Below are 21,326 nucleotides of genomic sequence, written 5' to 3'. Positions count from 1 at the left end.
GGGGGACTCAGAAGCCCTGGATTTGGCTCTCTGGGGCTTGGGCAGAACCAAGGGCCTCAAGGAGGAGGTATTTTCCAAAGAGAGCCCCCTCGGACGGGTTTGGCCCCGCAGCATGGAGGTCCTCGTGGCTTTGGGGGTCACAAACAGCCCTTCTCACCCCAACAGCAGGGACCCCCCTTTAGCTCACAGCACATGCAGTTTGGTATGCAGGTACGCCAGAGAGTAAGTCAGTTTACCAGAAATCTGCATGGCCTTAATGGCATGTTGAATACTGCATGTTAATTTAAAGCATGGCATGAAAAATGTAGTATAGGAAAAAATAAAATTATTTTGCATTTATTTTGTATTTTCCACAATCCTGGAATTCAGTAATAAAAGGTTTGGGGATGGACACATTTTATAAATGTTTTTAAAAGTAGTCATATGCTCATTAGGGCTGCACTTATTTGTACATTTGTCTGTAAAGCAGTAATATTAAAAAATATTATTATGATTTAAAATAACTTGTCTATTTAAAAAGAATTTCAAGACAATTTATTGTCAAGTGTGTGTGTGTGTGTGTGTGTGTAAACCGTAATACTTTTTTCAGGATTCTTTTATGAATGTAAAGATTTAAAGAAAGGTATTTTGTTAAACTGGTAAAATAAAATGTATAATGTTACAAAAGATTTGTCGCCTTTGAAAAATGTTGTCTTTGCTGAATAAAAGTATTAAAGGGATCGTATATCATCATATAATGCTTTTATTTTAAGATCATTATTTTTTGTATTTGGTGTAACAGAATATGCTGACATGCTTTAATCCTCAAAAAACACATTATTTTTCAAATACTGTACATTATTGTAGGTCCTCTATGCCCCGCCTCTTTCAAACAAATCATTTTCTACAAAGTCCCTCCTTCAGACAAGGAAAATCTGCTCTGATTGGCCAAATGACCCAGTGCATTGTGATTGGCTGAACACTGCAAACACTCGTCAGAAATGTGACGCCCCTTTCCATAATCACAAGCTTCATCTTTCAAAATAAATGTAAAGACAGTTAATAATGTCCTTAGTTTTACCATAAAAAGGGAACAGAGTGGTGTGACAGAAACAATGATGAAGTAGCTGATTCAGAAGCGGCAGATTATTGTAGCAAAGTCAGAATTACCACCTCTCCTAGGTTCACGAAACAGTCGTCCATAAAATGTGGTGTTATTCTGTTGTGAGTAATCTTAAAGATTCCTAAATCTACTTTCAGAAGACCAAATAAAGTGCTTTTGTTTTCGCCTAGATACACGCAGCATCTCTCTGAGATGACTGCTTCAACACTAACTGCGGTTACTGAAACCATGTCTTCTTTCTTTACGAAATTATGCAAATATTTCCACAGTGAAGTGGACATGTGGGGCGTGTTTGAACGAGATGTTTTAGGAAGTGTGGCAGAGGCTTAACTTTGATACAGAATATCTCTCTGGATTTGAGACTTTAGTCTTGGCAACTTTACAGATCTTCTTTATGCACCAAGAGCTTGTAACACTCAAAGATAAAGGAAAACTTGAAATTGCATCATATGACCCTTTTAATTTCTTTTAAAAAAATAAATAAATAAAAATCATACTGACCACAAACTCTGTGAACAGTCCTGTATATGGCAAAGAGCCATACCTAAGGTGTTTTAGCTTGGTTGGACAGCTGTTTTTGTAAGACGTAGGTGTAGTGGTCTCCTGTGCAAGGAGAAGCTGCAGTCTTCATTTGAAGCAGCAGATAAGACTGCCCTCTTGTGTTAGCACAGTTTGTCAGTTCATGGTTATTTGAGATTACTGGGTTAGTTGTTAAAGATCAGGTCTAGCTTTCTTTAATGAAAATATTTATTCTTAATCGTCATGAAACAAATTGGTGTTATTTTCCTTGGCTTGAGATTATAAATGATTTTAGTTGTACACTCTGATAATAGTGAAAAATGATCTGTCTGTAAGACTACTGAAATATATACAGCGCTGACTTCAAAGGTACCCACATTCTCAATCATGACTGGCCTACATTTCAGTATACATGTCCTAAAGCTTGATCTAATTCATTCGTATGATCAAGGCTACATCTTTGCTCTGTATTATTTTCTGTATATTTGATTTTAGGTTTTTTCTTTGTGTTTTGTGGTATTCAGGGTTTATTGCAGCTGCCCCTGCACCATGATCTGCCACTATCACATCAATCCTTGCACCAGCAACACAGACAGGACTTGCCCCTCCAGGGTCCACCTCACACCCAGCCTCCACCCCAACACCAACACCACCCAAGGGACCAACATCCCATGGTGCACCTCTCTCAGCCCCACTTTCCCCGGATGATTCAAAGGGACCAAAGACAGATGCAGTCCCAAACACAGGGCAACCAGCAACGAAACAACCATGCCAGACCTAAAATGGTTAGCCTTTCAAATGTGTATTTGTTGCAGTAAGCAAGATGTCAAGAGAAATATTTAATATAAATAAACATTAGTTAATTAATAGTCGGTAGAGCATTGTGCTATCAAGAGCAAGGTTGGGGGTTCGATTCCCTGGGAACACATGATGGGTAAAAATTGATAGCCTGAATGCACTGTAAGTCGCTTTGGATAAAAGCGTCTGCTAAATGCATAAATTTTAAATTTTTAAATTTTAAATTTAGATTTTAAATTTAATTCATGTCTGTCAGCTCAAAATCTTTTTGAGCAAAAGTGTTGTCAGTTGATCCGATTTTCAGTCTTTGCTGTACTTTTATGAATTGTCAACCCATATATATGACCACCACCTCCTCTTCTTCAGATGCCTCGTCCTCCACTGCAGCAGTTTCCTACTCAACGCAACAGCAATCTCCGTGAGCTGCCCATCGCCACAAGCAACAATAATCGCCCGCCAGTGCCTGGTGGGCAAGCAAAGTCTGTTAGCAGGGCAGCACAGAATGTTAGGCAAGGGCAGGCTGTGCCTGAGATGAAGAAAGAGTGTCCAGCTGCACAGTCAAGCACCACTTCAGAGGTAATACTGCGTAGCATGAATGATCATGTGGGAGGGGTTAACATTCAGCATGTTTTCCACCCATAGACCTTTGCATTAGCCACTATTTAAAATGCTACATTTGTTCTGTTTGAACTGCCTTATTCCACTGCAATACACTCATTGATTAGTTTACATGTAGCATAGTCATATTGTTGTTTTGGCTGATTGGCTCACCTTTTTACTATTTTTGTGCTGATACTTTCTGTAAAAGCTTAGTCTTTTTTAAGAAAATAGATTATAAAGATAATTTTTCATTTCTGACCTGAGTTTGGGCATGAAAATAACCACATAAGTTGTCATGACATTTTTTAAATGCTTACCTTAAATTTTAGTCAATTAAAAGCAATAATTTGTCTTTTCAGTCACTTTAGTCTGACTGAAATCATACCAATTAATTTTTTTTTTTTTTAATACCAGAACTTTTTTTTTTTGTCTGAAATCACACCAGTTCAGACAAATAAATACAGATACAGTATTTTCCGCACTATAAGGCGCACTTAAAAGCCTTTAATTTTCACAAAAAACGACAGTGCGCCTTATAATCCGGAGCGCCTTATATATGGATCAAGGCGCTCTGTCAAAATGTTGACATTCCCTTTAGCACAGCTCCATCTAGTGGATGCATAACACAAACCCAGTCAAACGTTTGACTGCACTATCTTCTATTCTATGCGCTTTATCATCCGGTGCGCCCTATATATGAAAACAGTTCTAGTATAGGCCATTCATTGAAGGTGCGCCTTATAATCCGGTGTGCTTTATAGTGCGGAAAATACGGTAATCCAAATGTAGCTTGACATTCTAGCATGTATACATTTTAATTGGACTACAGTTGAACTGTTGTGTGTTTGTGTGTATGCGCACACCAAAGGAAGTGATGTGCAGACTGTATTTAATCCTTCAGATTTGTTGTGTATAAATGGGCATAGAGATGAACACTCAAGCTTGATTATACTAAAACTAAACTAACTTAAACATACAGTACTTTATTTTTACACCTTTTTTTCATCCAGCCAAAAAATTAAAGCTGACGACTATTTTTATTTATTTTTTATCCTAAATTTTTATCCATCATTGTTTAAGGACCCAGATGAAGATGAGGAGACACGTCAGTACCGACTGAAGATCGAGGAACAGAAGCGTCTGCGAGAAGAGATCCTCAAGCGTAAAGAGCAGCGCAGACAGATGCAGGCTGGGATACGCAAAAAAGAGCTGATGGAACGGATAAGTAGCCAGAACCCAAACCAGACTCCACAAACTCAGAACCCCACACCGTTCCCTGCAGCCCAGACCCCACAGCCGGTCCCTTCACTGATCTCTAACGGCACCCCCCAGAACCCTTCGTCAGGTCTTAGTTCCCCTTGTCCAAATGTGAAGGCCCGACTGCAGAACACTAATCCTCAGGCACAGACTTCAGGCTGGTCTGGGCCGCAGAAGCAACAGAACGCTGCTCCTGAAGCCAGCACGCAGGGCCAATGGCAACCGCCGCAGAAGAGGACCATGACCCCTCAAAACATTCAAAGACCAGGTGCTGCTCAGACCAGCCCATCAGAAGGGCCAGTGGGTCAGCCTCAACCTGGAGGAAAGAGAACAGTGATGCAAAGAACAAACAACATAGAACCACCACAGGTCCCACAGAAAGTGCGACTAGTTAAACTTCAGGGAGAGGTGAGTGAATTTGTTACCGGTTTAAACTCTAGATGTGATCTTTAAAGTTCACATGCCACTTTTTTTTCAGATTCTTTCTCTTTTTGTCTTTGTCCTTTTGGAGTTTTAGTTTTTTTTTTTTCTTCCAAAGTAGTTGTCACCAGAGCTCTTTATAGAATAAAATCAAAGACCTCTGAACTCGACAAGCAGGATTTCCAATTACTCTAAAAGTCAAGGTGTCTACTTTATTTGACCACTTAAGATTTTTAAATCATAATGCTTTTTTCTCTTTTTGAGAGAATCAATACAGAACGTGGTCCCTGTGCTGTGATTCGTGACACCACACTTAATTAACAGAACTCTTTTACCTTTTAAGCCAATAAATGGCACTGTTCTGGGCATCATTACAGCAAGTTGCTTGGCATTTGCACCTTTACTTTGAGTGACAACAACAGATCCAGAAATTGTAAATGTTTGTGTCTTCTTTAAGTCAAGGTGCTATTTTCACATGACAATTTGAGGGCTCCAGCAGTCATTTAGCATTAAGACTAGAGTTTGAAGTGGTCATTTACAAATCTGGCAGGACATTTTCAGAGTCTCAATCAAGAAAAGAAGGACCCAAAGATGATTTATGGGCTCTAAGATAATATTTGCTGCACTGAATAAGGAGAAAACATTCTTTTCCAGTCTCCTTCCTGAAACGAAGCTAAATATTTCCTTTGAGTGCAGAATCTCTGTGGATAAAGATAACTGTGTGTCAACATAGTTAATAGAAAGCTACATGCAGCTATCTGAAGTGCTGTGGATCTGACTGACAAAGAGGAAGAATGGGGAGGGGTGTCAGACCGAGAGAATCTGATCCTCTAGGTGCTTCTCTTCTCCTGCTGTCAACCTCAGCCGCCTGACAATGTTATCTCTCTCTCTCTTGTTCTCCCTTCTAACTTGTGTTCGCTCAGTGTTACTCTCTTCATCTATCTCGTCTGGTCTCTCGCTTTATTCATCCATCAGCTCATCATTGATGTGTGTTAGAATAGTTGTCAGTCTGGGGACACCTGCAATTAATCTTCCTCGTCTGTGTTGATATCGGTGTAATAATACCTGCGAGAGTCTGGGAGAAAGGGAGATGGCGGTTTAGGCGGATTTGTGTTTTTCCCCAGCTTAGCCATACAGATAAGAGCAAATTAAATTTTCATCAGTAAGAATAGAAAGCCTGTGCCGTACAAAAGCAGCTTGGAGGATGGAGGTGACGGGGTGAGTGGGGGAGGGGGAGGTGCTTGTCAAATGTCGTCACCCCGCCCTTTGTATTGCAGCGGTGCATCTGATGTAATCAGAAGGTGTGGATTTTGTATCGAGTAAGATTAATCCATTACCTCTCTCACATGGAGATGCAATTGAGATAATGCACATGGTTTTGAAAGACAGATGGGAAGAAAAGGATGAGTGTAGCAGGTTTGGCAATTATGTCTTTGTTGTAGACTGAAGGAATGTGTTTATAGGGAGCATACAGTATTTAATGCTTTACCAGCCTGAATATTAGTGTTGCTGTCAGATAAGGAATATATATATATATGATGAATATATGCAAATGTTTGTTTCTGTTTGTAGTGGACAATATTACATTTGTTCCGTGAGTTGGCATTCAATTTTCAATTTTGAGATTCAGATATTCTTCTTTTCTTTTTTTTTTTTTACAATTGGCATCGGCGCGTAACGTTTATCATTCGCGCTTAAATATGAATCGCCCATGAGTGAACGTCATTAACGACATGATTCAGTTCATCTGGAAGAGAAGACAAAAATGCTGAAGACCGATCGTTATGTGCATCTCGTCAGTAAAGCCGGTTCTCTAATCAGTGGTAAATTCCCTCAGGTGAGTGATTTCACATAGAGCAGCTGTTACTACACAGAGCCATTGTTAACTGAGAAGCTGCGCAAATCCACGTTCATTTTTCAGAGTTTATTTGCGCATCTTCTCAGAGGACAAGATGAAGGCAGTGTGCCAAATATGCGATTCGATACTGGCCTACCACAACAGCACATACAAGTTCTGTAAGTAGTACACCTATAGTATAATGTTAGTGTAAAAAAACTAAAACAAGCTGCTTTTATCTGTCATGTTAAAGGGATACTCCACCCCAAAATGAAATTTTTGTCATTACTCATTTACCCCCCATGTTGTTCTAAACCCGTAAAAGCTTAGTTCATCTTCGGAACACAATTTAAGATGTTTTGGATGAAAACCGGGAGGCTTGTGACTGTCCCATTGACTGCCAAGTAAATTACACTGTCAAGGTCCAGGAAAGTATGAAAAACTACATCAGAATAGTTCATTTGCCATCAGTGGTTCAACCGTAATGTTATGAAGTGAAGATAATACTTTTTGTACGTGAATAAAACAAAAATAACAACTTTATTCAACAACTCCTTTGTCAACAGTCTTCTCTGTGTCTCTCCACATCACTCAAACTGCCTATGCTCTTCTGTCTGTCAGCCGCACCACAAGGATGTGCTGTTTCTATGTGCATTAGGCCTTTCAAAATGGCTGAAAACTAAATTCAAATTTTTAACTTGTATATTATCAAAATTAGAATTATATTCGAATTTAAAATGCATAATTTCAGTTAGGGTGAAGAGAAGCTTTTGTCTTCTCCCCTTATGCCACAAGAGGGTGCATCGAGAAAAATATTACTAATGCATGTTTAATAAAAGCATTAGAATACATGACTGTTAAGTGAATAATATTTAAAACATGTTTATAAACCAGTTAAGTTGCTTAAACAACTATAAATAAAACCGTGTCATGTATGCATGCATAGTTTAAAACAAAGCGCAGAAAGCCAATCACACAGAGTACATTTTACATTTAAAAACATGAGAGGCAGTGGGATGGGGAAAAACCCACCATAAAGTATCAAGATGTTTTTAAAAAGTTGAACTTACATTAATTTTACATGGCTTTCTAAACATGGGGCGCTCTTGTGCAAGACACGAGTCCAACGGTGTCCCTCTAGAAAATGAGAAATATGCGTAATGTGTGAACGGCTTGGTTTCAGTTGTGACGTAAACAACGTCTTGTCCACATTGTTGTTCTCTTTTTCCATAATATTTTGAAAGAACATTGCAGCAGCGCTGCATCTAATGGCTTCAACTAGATAGGCTAGCCAGAAAATTATATAATGCACTGAAACTTACATTGTCATTGCATCTCGTGCGCCACTGATAAAAGCCAAAATATACTTGGGCCGACTGCATCCACACACCATCCGCATTTTGTCATTTTCGTCATCAAGAGGGCTCGCGGATAGCTTTGCACCTCTCCCACGTGCAGGCAATTTTTGAGACCACGCGGACGGTGCCCGTACAACAGCGCGCGGACGAGGAGAATGAGACAGAAGTGCGTTTCGAGCTCGTCAGTCTTTTGAAAGCTGTGCGGACGCAAGACGGAACGGAGCACGGAATGTGAAGTATACCCGGGTCTGGCCTTAAAGCAGCCTCCTTAACGCAAACCTGAAATTCGAATGCAACGTTTTTGCATTCGAATGTGTTTTTTTTTATTTCAAATTCAACGAATATTCAAAATTCAAAAAAAATTTGGACGGCTCTAACGTGCATTTATGCTTTGATTTGAAAGAAAACAGCACATCCTTGTTTTGTTTTTTTTTTTTGTTTTTTACAATGTAGTTGAATAATACAAAAAATAACAAAGAAGAATCCACCCACCCCTCAAATTTGGAGGAAAAGCCAGAGGCAGTTTATCTTAAACAGGTCCACTTCCATGCCATCTGTGTTTAGAGATGCACTCATCACTGTTGTGAAAGATGTTTCACGTCACACAATTCAACACGTTTGTCTCTAATTGTGTCTCTGTTTGCTTATTCATTTAAGCTGTGCTAGTTTAAACTGATCACAGTATGTTTGGTGAGCTGTAAGTCTGCCATTGTATTAATAACTTTTGATATAAGCAGTTTTGCATTTGAATATTTGTGATCCAATCAGACGTCATGGTGGACTGTAATGTTTGTTGTTTTTATGTGCCGCTGGAGATTTTCTTTGTGTGGGTTGTAAGATGTGTCTGCTCTGTATTCAGCAGGCAGATGCTGGTCCCATCACTGGTCCCCCACAGCAGCAGCAGCAACAACCAATCGGTCGGCCTGCCCCCCAACAGAGACTTGGTCCCATCAGGAAAGTTTCCATGGCAACTGGTGGTATACAAAATCAACAACAGGCTGGTCGTGGCACAGCAAACCAAACGAACCGGGTATGACATTGAATCTGGATTACTCTCATAAGCCTTTAATTGGACAGGTGCACAATGCCATTTTGCACAGCTGACACTTAGCCCTGATACTAATGATGATTTCAAGTCATGTCGAAAGGAATGTATTTACGACTTTCTTTAAGCCATGGCTTTGGGAACGTGTGAATTAAAGCATTACGGTGGAAGCAAATTGCTGTTAGTCATAAATTGTAACTGTAAAATGTTTTATGCATTTTGTGTACTGTGGAGGAAAATTATGAAACTTGCCAGAAAGCAATGCATTTAACTTGTTTACGAGGAATCAGATCAAATTCACCCCAAGAATGATAAAATACACCGCCGCTGAAATGTTTGGCGTCCGTAAGTTTTTTTTTTGGACATTCTTTATTTAGCAAGGATGCATTAAATTGATCTTATGTGACATTTATAATGTTACAAAAGATTTCTACTTCCAATAAGTGCTGTTCCTTTGAACTTTCTATTCATCAAAGAATCCTGAAGCAGCACAATTGTTTTCAACATTTAATAATAAGAAGAAATGTTTCTTGAGCATCAAATCAACATATTAGTATGATTTCTGACAGATCTTGTACAGTGCTTCCCACAGGTTTGAAATATACTGGAAAATCCTCCTATTACGCACTAAATGTGACAAAATAACAAATGTGTGATTTTATTTTTATTTATTGAAATTCATTTTAAGATTGTAGGCTACTCTTACATCAAATTACATTACATATTACGTATTGCATTACATATTATGCACTGCAATAGGCAACATAGACATATAATGTCTCTCTCAGTCAATAGGACACAGATTTAACTGATACTATCTATATCTATATCTAAAATCTATATATTGAATAATGTCAAATAATCTTTTGACGTTTCTTCCTGTGGGGAAGCATCCCAGCCAGAAACTACAACAGGTTACCTATGAATGAAATGGAAATTAAATTAAATACAATTTATTGTGTAACCAAAATACCAATAATTCCCAGAAAATAAAAGAATGTAATGTGTAACTTTTAATTATAAACAACCTTAAATACAGCGTGACTTTTATTTTGAAATATCTATTGTATTGCAGGGTTGATCCTTCAGATAAGAGATAAATTATACATTCTTACAAGGTTTAAAACATATTATATTAAGATCATAAAGTAGACATTGTCACGCTTCATCAACTTAAATTCATAAGCAATCGCAAGGTATAAATGTGCTCTATTCATTGATTGAGAATCATTTTGAAGCGGTGCGCAACAGCACCCGCTGTTATTTATTTATTTTTTTAATGACATCATAGCCTTTTGAAATGTAATAATCAATAGGCTGTATGGCAATTTGTTATTCCATCCTCAAAATATAAGATGCCTTAAAATGATCATTAAGATGTTTGTTTTACCATTTCATGTATTGAAGATGTTTTTATTACATTCAATTTTTATTCTCACAAATAAAATGCTCCTAAATACATTTTACAGTTTGCACACATCTATGTTTAGTTACAAATGCGACTGAAGCGCCTGCACTGTCGAGCCCAGTCTTTGTCTGCGATATATCCACCGTGTCACTGCGGCGCACAAGGGTATGTCAGCAGGAGTAAACCGTTCTCATACACTTCCCATCTAGAAGATTCACCGATTCGCACCAGTGCATCGACCTCAAAGTTAACGAAGAGAAGCATAGATTTAAAAGGTGTGAATCGTTTACAAGTTGGCATTTGCATGATTTCTAACATATTTGCATCGGTAAAAAACTATTTGTTTATACAAAAATTACTAGTGGATGCACTATACTTTTATTATTTAGAAAGTGACCAATAATCTGTGACCAATACCACTGCTGCTGCGTGAATCTGTCGAATCACAACACTACAGAGACCCGAGGCCTGTTTCATAAAAGACGCTAAGAAAAGCGGTAGGGGTGACACGGTTCAACTTTTTCTTCGTTTTGGTACAGTTCGGTATTTGCAATGTTTATGGAAAAACTATACTTTCTAATAAAAAAAAGAAGATTCTATCTAACTACAAGCAACAGCACAAATAAATACAATAGAGTAAAGAAACAAAAAACAAACAATGATTCTCAGTTTTTTTTTTTTTTTTTTTTTTGGTAGGTCTAGCATAGGTTTTTAGGTACAGAAATTGAATAAAGTAATCAAATGTAAAACAGCATTGCATATTGGACTGTATAAATTAGAGATTATTCTTTATTAAAGTTACAAAAGTTTTTTAATCAAGAGCAGTGATTAAATCTTTGTTGTTCCTGTTCGATTAATATAAAGACTGTCACTTTAAGAGAATGCACTGATACAGTAGGCCTACGTTCAGCCGGCTAGGTCTGCTGTTGGATACTTACCAAAACAGGCATTTTGACAACTTTTGTCTGAATTTGTCCATTTAAACACAATACTTAGAGAGAGCTTAATATTTGTGGGCGTTCTGAGGCACGGGTTTGCGCACTTCGGATGAACGCACACACAATTCTTCTCACTGCGCGTGCGCGCTCTTAAATGTTTAAACTGGCAAAGCTTAAATGGGTTTAGTTTAAACACATATTAACGTGTATTGTTCAGATGTCATCTGTGAGCGTGCGCTATCAGCACCCGGATGATGACGGAATAATTGACTGCTAATATTCCAGAATACGGGATTCGCGTTGAACAAAAGTGAATGATTTGTCCAGAGTTGTTTTTTTTTTTTTTTCTCATCGCTGTTGATGTATTGTCTGGGAAGCCAGAATGCGCATCCATCAACAGAAACACATATTAGCTGAACCCTGTTTGTTTTAGGCCTACATGTTATTTATAGCAAACCATATTTCAGGTGCTTTGTCAGATTTAAGTTGAACCGTGGTCCCAGTGCGTGCGGAACTGAGTGTGGAGAACCGAACGGTTCGGTTTTTTTCAGCGAACCATGCCACCCCTAAAAAGCATGGATTAAAGTCCGAAACCTTACTTGAAATAACCCAGGGATCTCCAACCCTGCTCCTGGAGAGCTACCGTCCTGCAGACTTCAGTTCCAACACACCTGTCTGTATCAAGTCAAGTAGCCCTGAACACCTTGATTCAGGTGTGTTTGATTAGGGTTGGAGCTGAAATCTGTAGGATGGTAGCTCTCCAGGAGCAGGGTTGAAGACCACTGAAATAACTTGTTTACGAGGGGCGCTCTTGTGCGAGACACGCAATCAGGCAATGCTTGATCAAATAAATGTAATTGGTGAGCATAAGTCATTCAAAAAAATAAAATAAAATAAAAACAACCCCAAATGTTTGAATGGTTGTGTACATAACACATTTTACATTTTGCTGTTCATTGTTGTATTAGTTCTCAAAAGTGTCATATCTTTGTCAGGAAGTGGAAAAGAGAGAGAAGGTTGAACTTACCCATGAAACTGCTCATTTCTGACCTAAATCACTTGAATTCCCTTATCGGTTGTATTTATTTTATTCTTTTTTTGTTGTTGTTGAGTGGAGCTGTTGCTGTTCCTCCTGGCCTCGTGTAGTGTTCTCCAGAATATACAATTCACATCTGCACTCTCTATTAGACGTACCATTTCCTCTTTTTCCCTGTCATAAAGAGCTGCTCTCTCTCTCTCTCTCACGCTTCAGCTCTAGTAAAGACGGCAGATTTGGTTTCCTGCTGTGGCTCAGCTGTGTCACTGCTTCTCCCAGGGGACTGCTAGCTGTTTTGGAGGAGAGCAGGAGCAGTAATGATATGGAACAGACTGCCAGGTGTGATGATATTGACGGGCTGAAGCAGGAGAGATGAAGATCCCTTGGCCTTTTCAGCACGCTGCTGTCTCTGTACAGTAGTCCATTCTCAAGGGATAAATACAGTGCTAACATGTGTCAGTCAGTCACAGCAGAGTGCCTTCCCACACATCCCCGCGCACGGTCTCGGTCGTACTGCCTTGCTGCATCTGCCTGAGCTCTCATGTTGAGTCGGATATTCTAAACACTGACTGCTGTTTACCGAGATAACTGTGGTCTTGTAAATCACTGACATTGTACCCAGTGTCTCGCTTGAAGCAAGAGTGAATTGTATACTCAGTATGTGGTGAGGAAGCATCTAGCTCATAGCATTGGGAAGCCATAAGGGATTTTTCAGCGTGGCTGCTGCACTTAGTTGTGTCCAGAGCTTTTGATGCTTCTCTTGTATGTAAATAGATGCATTGTACTGGGATATTTTATTATTGTTCCAAATGTAAATGCAAGTTAAGCATTTTTATACATTTTAAATATACATTCAGCAACACAATACATACATGAAAATATTTACATTTAATATATATATATATATATATATATATATATATATATATATTACAAAAAAAAAAAATATATATATTTTTTTAAATAAATGGATGCATCCTTTCTGAATAAAGATATTAAAGCAATTGAAAGTGACCATGAAGTAGAAAGTGAAGACTTTTATAATGTTAGAGAAGATCTCCATTTCAAATAAATGCTGTTATTTTGAACTCTTCATCAAAGTATCTACAAAAAAAAAAATCACAATTCCACTAAAATTAAAATAGCATAACTGTATATATGATTGTTAATGTATATATTTTTTCATTTCTAAAATATTTAATGTTTATAAGACTATACTTTGCAGGGGCTGATGACAAATTTGACATCTTTCTCTCTTTTGACCAATGTAATCAATATTTTTCTTTTTTCTTTTTTTTTTGTGGATTGTCTATATAATTATTATTTACATTATTTTTGATCAAATAAGTGCCGTCTTGGTGAGCATAAAATACTTTGTCTTATAAAATGAAAGCATTATGTGTCTTTGGTTTGTGCCCAGCACAGAGCTTTGCTCTCGAGGCCCAAGAGCTCAGCTTCAGTCTCAACAGACCAGATCATTGTCATCCCCAGGTTTTGTCACATGGCCTCTAGCAGACTCCGGGCGTGACTTAATGATGACCTTTTCCAGAGCTCTCTTCCCTCTAGCCGCTTCACAGGCTTTATCAGAAAAGTGCTGAAGAGATTGGTGGAATGTCTCCTATTTCAGACAAAAAGCACTTCATCTTCATGTTGAAAATACACTTTTTAACTATATGATCTAATATTCTCTAGCTTGGATTATTTAATAACTGGTAATTAAATCACGGCTACAGGAAATTTGTTAATATGGTTTACCTTGATTTGTTCATATGGTTAAACCATAGAAGTCTTAACAATGCATCTGATAATAGAAACATTAAATGAGTTTAAATTATAATGTTTTTAAGAGCAGTAACTAAATTGTGATATTTCCTGTGAACCACTGTATAAAAATGTGAGTTAAATAAGATCCTTAGTTCCAGAGTCATATTATTATTATTATTATTTTATATATATATATATATATATATATATATATATATATATATATATATATATATATATATATATATATATATATATATATATATATATATAATAGCGTGTAGAGTGTACTGTTAATTGTTCTTTCCATCATTTTTTAATATTCCCCTCCCTGATGTGCACAGGTGGTGGTTCGGGGTCGAGCCCGTGGCCGTGGCCGGGGTGGGGGGCGTGTGATGCAGCAGAACCCAAGAGCTCAGGACTGTCAGCGAAGCACTGTCTGCATCGAAGGGTTCTCTACCACCACAACCAACAAACAGATCATGAACCTTCTCAACTCCATTGGCCCTCTTGAGGTAAGGCTTCCTTACCTTTTTTCCACTACTCAATTCACATTTCTGGCTTTTATTTTTTATTAGGGATCAAGCATCAAAGGGGGTGTATGTGTGAATTACAAGTATAACTTACTATGTATACATCATATATATATATATATATATATATGTGTGTGTTTATTTACAGTAAAGCCTACATTAAGGGTCAACTTAAAGCTGTTAAGCCATTTTAAAAACCATAATATCATTAAACAAAAAAGTCAAACTATTCACTTAAACCGTTTAATGCATAGGTAGTTCCAGTCAGTTTGATCACTGTTGAAATGAATGTACTACCTTCATTGTAGCACAATCCCAAACACACCATACTCACAGAGAAACATTCTGGAGCACAGACACTTGTCAACGCTGCCCTGCATCTTCTATTACTAAAATAGATTAATAACATTAATAACATAGCATTTCAGTAATTCATGTCGCTGGTTTTGAAGTTATTAAACCTATGCAGCTTGATTATTAGTAGAGAGATGCTGCACAGGTAATTCAAATGAACAGTCTTCAGAATTCTAGATACGACAACCTATAAAATATATAGAATGGAAATGATCTCTTGTCAGAATCTGCACTGCGGTCATCAATGACAGCATTACCTTGTCCATAAAGACAGATGACCATTGTGTAGGTGGTGAAAATACACATGTTGTGCAATAAAATCATTCAATGATCTTTTAGCTGTAAATTATCCCTCACGTAAACGCCATTAAAAAATCAGACGGAGTTTGCAAAATACTTTACATGGGAGAAGAATTGTTTCCTGAGAAGACTATGACCCCAAGATAAAAACTGTTTTTTGGGTAAAGTGCTCTTCTTAAAATATTCCAATAGCGCCATCTAGCTGTGCATTCTGGGTTGTGCTCCTGTATGGTCTTGGCCATCTCTTACTGAAACATGAGGATGAGCATTTAGATTTAAAAAAAACTTTCGGCTCCTAGATAATCTGCTGATTCTTTGATAGATGTTTACAATGTTGCCAGAGCAGCGGAAGGCCATTGCCAAGTTTGTGAACCCACAGCATGCAGTGAGTTTTCAGCACAGCTTTCACAGGTAAGCTTTTGAATTCCTCTTAAACAGGATTATGCTGTTTGTTTCTGCTTAATGCATGCATGCACAAAATGTAGTTGACCTTTTATGGATAATTAGATTATTATTATTTTTTAAGAATGAGGCCTATTCATACCGAGGCCAAATTTTCATGGTAAATATATGCTGCAAATTAGACTTTGAATCGAAACCTATTTCAACTTAATAGCTCCAAAAAAAAAAAAATTAAGTTTTGTAGTACAGTGATCAAATATCAAATCTATGAAGTCTCCTCATATATGGGTTTATTAAGGTGTTGGTGTTAATGGCTGAAGCAGATCAGAGTTATGCGAAATAGTTTGTGCAGCCAAAGGGGCAAATGAAATGTGCCGAAATGCAGCATCAGCAAGTGTTACTTGTCAAAACAAAGAACAAGAGCTCACCTGTGACTCTACTGATCGTCATTTTTTGATGGAGATGCCTCAGATTAGCTTGCTTTAAGTGCGAGTGTCTCATTTCCATCACATGTTCCCTTGATTACATAGGCACATGATAGATTTGTCTCACATCGATGTTTCCGTTATTGATGACTGAGGAACAAGTCAGTTCAACAGAGAAGACGAAGAGAAGTGAACAAGAAGAGAACGTCTATTTCTGAAAGACAGACGCACAATCGGGAGGCTGAAGCTGTGGGATCTGTGTGGAGAGGAATCACAAATATGCTGGAAATGGCACAGCACTGAACTCATGTCGTGACTGACTTTGTTTCTGTACTTTCATTTATATATGGAGTAATCCCTAATGGTCCAAGCCAGCAGGTGAAAAGAGAGACAGAGATATGAAAACCAAGACATTTTTATGCCAGTTGATAACAGTTGCTCCCATCCTCAAGCTCTCAACATAATTAGAACAAATATTTTGAATGGCCGGTTTTAGTCAAATAGGAATCATTTAAAAATATATTTTGTATGTATATATTTATATTTTTGTGTAATTTCCACAGTCGTTGACGGGTGGTTTGGCCTGATTGAACAGTAATGTGTATGCTGCAGTTGTTCATGTGACCTGTAGAGGGCAGCAGATGTCTTCTGTATAGAGCTCTGTCTCTTGTGGAATATCAGAGAATAAAGCACTGCTTGCTAGAAATGTTGAAGTGCTGGTATAGAAACTCAGGGGCATGTTTGGGTTGAGCTTTTTTTATTTTTTTTTTTTTATTTTGGAAGTCACTGTGATATAGCAGGTGTCTTTTTTTGTGCAGTTTTCTATGACTCTTCATGATCTCAAGTTTCTTCATCGTCCCTTTCACCATTGTAATTGTATTGCAGTTGAGGTTTGTTCTGCGGAGCTGGAGTGGTGGTTCGTGACGTGTGTCTTTGTGACCTAAAGACAGCTGAAAAACGATTTGACAATAAATGGCTTTTCTACTTTGATTTTAAGTCTTGGTGCTGGAATTGAGTATTTAGATTATTTTAATTGTTGTTAGAAATAGCTTCTCAGCTAGTATTAAAGGCAATCAGAAAGTCTCCCCCTTCAGTAATGCTACTTTTTAATGCGTTTCGTTTTCTTTCCTCAGAGTTCAGCAAGTATGGTGCGTGGAAGAGGATTGCTGAATCTTGGATTTTATTGCTGAAGCTCTGTTTGCTTGTCTAGAGCACTAGATGCGTTTATGAATTGTGAAGAGGTCACAGCTGTCCTGTTTACAACAACAGCTTGGTCATATGTTTGTGAAGAAAGACATATTTTGGACTATTAGTAATTATATTCTTATAGCTTTGGCTCCGTTAATTGTTTTGAAGCTGGTCAGATGGGAATGCAGATCAGGATTGGTCAAAATCAGCTGTCAAGTGGCCTATATTTTCCCATTTACTTTATAAGTTGTTACCCAAGCTTTAGATTTTTGGATTTTTATTTTTTTTTAAATCCCATACATTTTCATTCTCCAGTCAATATATTACACTATAATATAATTAAAAATGATTGCATGGCTTCAATCATGAGTATTTCACTCCTCAAACTGTTGTTACATCAGCATTATTATTTATACTAATAATAATAATAGTCCGTCAGTACTGTGCAAGCATAGTGCTTGGTTATGTCTAATTGTACAGCTTAATATAAACTGTCACTTCATGGCCCCAGAAATGATCTTAGATCTAGTGCATTACAGTTTTCATATTTGTGACTAATGTTAATCCAACTAATTTACATTATAGGCACAAACAAAGTGTTGTTGTAGCATTTAAAATATCTCTGTTCTAGATAATATAACAAAATCTAATCAACAATTATGTCTGTGGATATTAGCACATCCAGGGCTGCAGTTTCAAAGGATTTGGGAGCAACTGTTATCCGTGGTCACTTTCTTGTATATAATGAACAAAAAAAAAAAAAAAAAAGTGTATGAAGCTGTCAAGTTTGTTGTTTTCTCATCTTGAAATCTTTCCGTGTTTGAAAATACCGAACTAGTACGTGACTGGTGAATTTCTTTTCTCAGTTTGTTTATATATATATATATATATATATATATATATACATATAAAAAATATTCCTTGGTCATTTTACAACCGTTTTGTTATTGGAGAACTTATTATTTGAGGATATTTTAAAGATGAAAAATAAAAGATGGTCACATATATACCATGTAACTGCGGGTATGTGAAGCCAGCCGTCTTGATCACTATTAACTGTTGTCTTGTTGTTTTGTGTTTGAAGATTCCCTCTTGCATGTCTTTTATTATTCTGAACACAACATACTCGTTTCTCGATTTCCTCCAAGCTCCTGAATGTTTCTCTGTTGCCAACCATAGAATTAAGGTGCAACAATTTCTCTCAAATCAGTTGAACTGAAACTTCAGAGGTTTTTTGTGTGTTATGATTTGAATGCTCACTGATTACGTCTGTCAAGTTCACTTGTAAAGCTGCTGCCCTTCAGCACCTCGTGGTTTAAGATGCACTTGTATTTTCCTGCTTTACCGTCATCTTTTATAATATAGTAGTTGGGAATGGTTTATCACATTGCCTTATTTGTCTGTTTGTGTTAATTTACACTATGAGCTTCTAGGAATCACAGAAATACATATAATGGGTAAGATTATGAATAATGTCATAAAATACATATGAATGCACTTTAAACTATAAGCTTTTTTTATTTTGTTTCGTTAACTTTGTTTTTTACACATTCTGTTTAAAATTGGTATAGGACACCGGGTTTTTTTTTTAAAGTTGCAGATGCACACTTTTATTTGTTTATTGATTTGAATGTATTTCTGTAAATAGTTAATCCTATGGATTTAAAAGGTTTCATCTAGTCTGAGAGACTTTTAAAAACAATATTTCCAAGTAAACATCTTTTAAGACTATATTTATAAACGGTCTTATAAGAGAGAAACACAGATTCATATTGAATCTTTTAGTAACTTCACTGTAAGTGTAGAATAACTTTGGGGAAACTGTTTATTTCTGAGCTGTAATCACACGTGATAGGTTTTCAGAGATTGAATAATTGGTCTCTTTTTGGGCAGATGTTTTTGACGTGCTGTGAGGTATTATGTTCTAGAATCAAGAGTAGGTTAAAGGTTTTCTTTTTGTTGGATCTTGTTTTGTTTCTTTATTTCTGTCAATTGCAAGTGGCTGGTACACTCAAAATTAGTTATTAGATTACCTTTATTTCTTATGATAGTGGTCCAGAGGAGTCCAGAGATGTGGCAAATCTTGACACTTGTAAATTCTGATGCTTGTTCTGTGTAATCATTGTGTCTCTCTTTACTCTCCATTTTAAGCATCATACATAATACACTGCTCTCTGTTGGCAGCAGTATGATTATTTGTATCTTGTAATTAAACATTTTTTTCTTTTTTTCCAGGACAGAGCTTCCAGGAGCACAGAAAGGAGGGTTTTTCATAAATTAAATAATCTGTACCCTTTTTCATTCTAAGATAGCACTGGTTTTCAAAAGAACTATTTAGAAATGTACAGAAGCTCTAGAAACTTTAGTGTGTGTGTGTGTGTGTGTGTTTTAGTAGCAGATTTCTTGAGGTAATATTGACAGTTTTCTACAGTAGTGTTGGAGTCATTCTGTGGCATGATTGAGAGCTTGTGATCATAGCGTATGTAGATTAAAACAACTGTAACCTGATGAGATTGTGTTTTGAGAATAGTCATACATATTCACACTAGCAAACAACAATTGCTGGTATCATTAATAACTAGGACAGGATGGTGCCATAAAATATATGACATGTATTAAAAATATACTAAAGAATGTCAAATTGATTTTGAATTTAGTCTTGCTCAGCGCTCTGTTGTTCATTTGAACTCGGCTAGACCATCAGGTTTATGGTTTCTAAGCAAACCTTAGCTGCTTAGTTTTTGTGCCTTTTTTGTTATTTGTGCCCGGTGTATCCATTCCTAAAATAATTCCAGTGACACTCCATGAATGGGCCAGTGCTTTTGAAAACCACTGCATATTCAAATCAGAAGACAACTGAAATCTGAAACTGATGTGAAAAACCCTCCTTTTGGTTTCAGTTCTAAATTCTGTTGTGTCTGTCTACAGTAGAGCTGCCTCCAGATGATGCTAACCTGTCTTCGTTTTTCAACAGGTGCTCTTCAGTTTAAGTGGTGCCAGAGACCTCTTCTCTCGGGTTTTTCTCTCACTCTGTCTTTTCTTTGGATTTATTTTAATTCTCTCTCTCTCTCTCTCTCTCTCTGTCTCTGTCTCTCTCTCTCTCTCTCTATCTCTCTCTCTCTCTCTATGTCTCTCTCTGTCTCTATGTCTCTCTCTGTCTCTATGTCTCTCTCTCTCTCTCTCTCTGTCTCTCTCTCTCTCTCTCTCTCTCTCTCTCTCTGTCTCTGTCTCTCTCTCTCTCTCTCTCTATCTCTCTCTCTCTCTCTATGTCTCTCTCTGTCTCTCTCTCTCTCTCTCTCTCTCTCTCTCTCTCTCTCTCTCTCTCTGTCTCTGTCTCTGTCTCTCTATGTCTCTCTCTCTCTCTCTCTCTCTCTCTCTCTGTCTCTGTCTCTGTCTCTGTCTCTCTCTGTCTCTGTCTCTGTCTCTCTCTGTCTCTGTCTCTCTCTCTCTGTCTCTCTCTCTGTCTCTCTCTCTCTCTCTCTCTCTCTGCTCTTTAAGGCTGGATGGGAAAGCGGTTGTTGATCTCAGTGTGGTGTTTGTGTGAACATAATCCTTCTGTATTAAAGCAGGGGGACCTTGCTTCTGGATTTCCTTTCTGTATTAGCCCACGTCCGTGAAGTTTTGCGTCTCTGGGACCACACCCTTCTGAGTTCCAAAGTTCAAAAACTTGCACAAAGCCCAAGAATGATCTGTACACTCTTACCAGCTTATACACTCACGTTGTGTTGTTGGACGAAAAGAAAACATTACTTGGAAATCATTATTGTATGGGGGGGGGGGTGATTTATGCTGTTTTGATCACCGTTTTGTTGTCCCTCATTCTTGTATTAATTAAACTGTTTTGAAGTGTCTGAAATGTGTACACCAGACTGTCCTACTTGTTGAATTAGGAAGAATTTAAATGGTGTTTGTTTAGTAACCTTTCATGGAGCTTGTCAAATGAAAACCGATAATATGCCTTGACTGTACTTGTTATGAATAATAACCTTAAATAAATCCTTTTCCTGGATTTTATCTTCTGTGTTGCCTGTCTTGTTGTTTA

The 21,326-nt window shown here is 37.4% G+C and overlaps 1 protein-coding gene across 1 annotated transcript in view; it reads left to right on the top strand.

The window, feature by feature from the left end:
- Positions 1 to 18,178, top strand: part of LOC132107337 (RNA-binding protein 33-like) — a 42,589-nt gene extending 24,411 nt beyond the window's left edge. The window contains exons 12-19 of the mRNA XM_059513572.1: positions 1 to 222; positions 2,146 to 2,406; positions 2,786 to 2,995; positions 4,100 to 4,684; positions 8,751 to 8,921; positions 14,427 to 14,597; positions 15,592 to 15,680; positions 16,202 to 18,178. The exon at positions 1 to 222 is cut by the window's left edge and continues 110 nt beyond it. Of these exons, the coding sequence (XP_059369555.1) occupies positions 1 to 222; positions 2,146 to 2,406; positions 2,786 to 2,995; positions 4,100 to 4,684; positions 8,751 to 8,921; positions 14,427 to 14,597; positions 15,592 to 15,680; positions 16,202 to 16,250 (1,758 nt within the window). The 3' untranslated portion in view covers positions 16,251 to 18,178. The remainder of the gene's footprint in view (positions 223 to 2,145; positions 2,407 to 2,785; positions 2,996 to 4,099; positions 4,685 to 8,750; positions 8,922 to 14,426; positions 14,598 to 15,591; positions 15,681 to 16,201) is intronic.
- The last annotated feature ends 3,148 nt before the right edge of the window (positions 18,179 to 21,326 follow it).

The sequence above is a fragment of the Carassius carassius genome, chromosome 2 (assembly GCF_963082965.1).
Source record: "Carassius carassius chromosome 2, fCarCar2.1, whole genome shotgun sequence".
In the NCBI taxonomy this organism is placed as follows: Eukaryota; Metazoa; Chordata; class Actinopteri; order Cypriniformes; family Cyprinidae; genus Carassius; species Carassius carassius.
The sequence above is the reverse complement of the archived record's forward strand: the minus strand, read 5'-3'. Positions and strand labels throughout refer to the sequence as shown.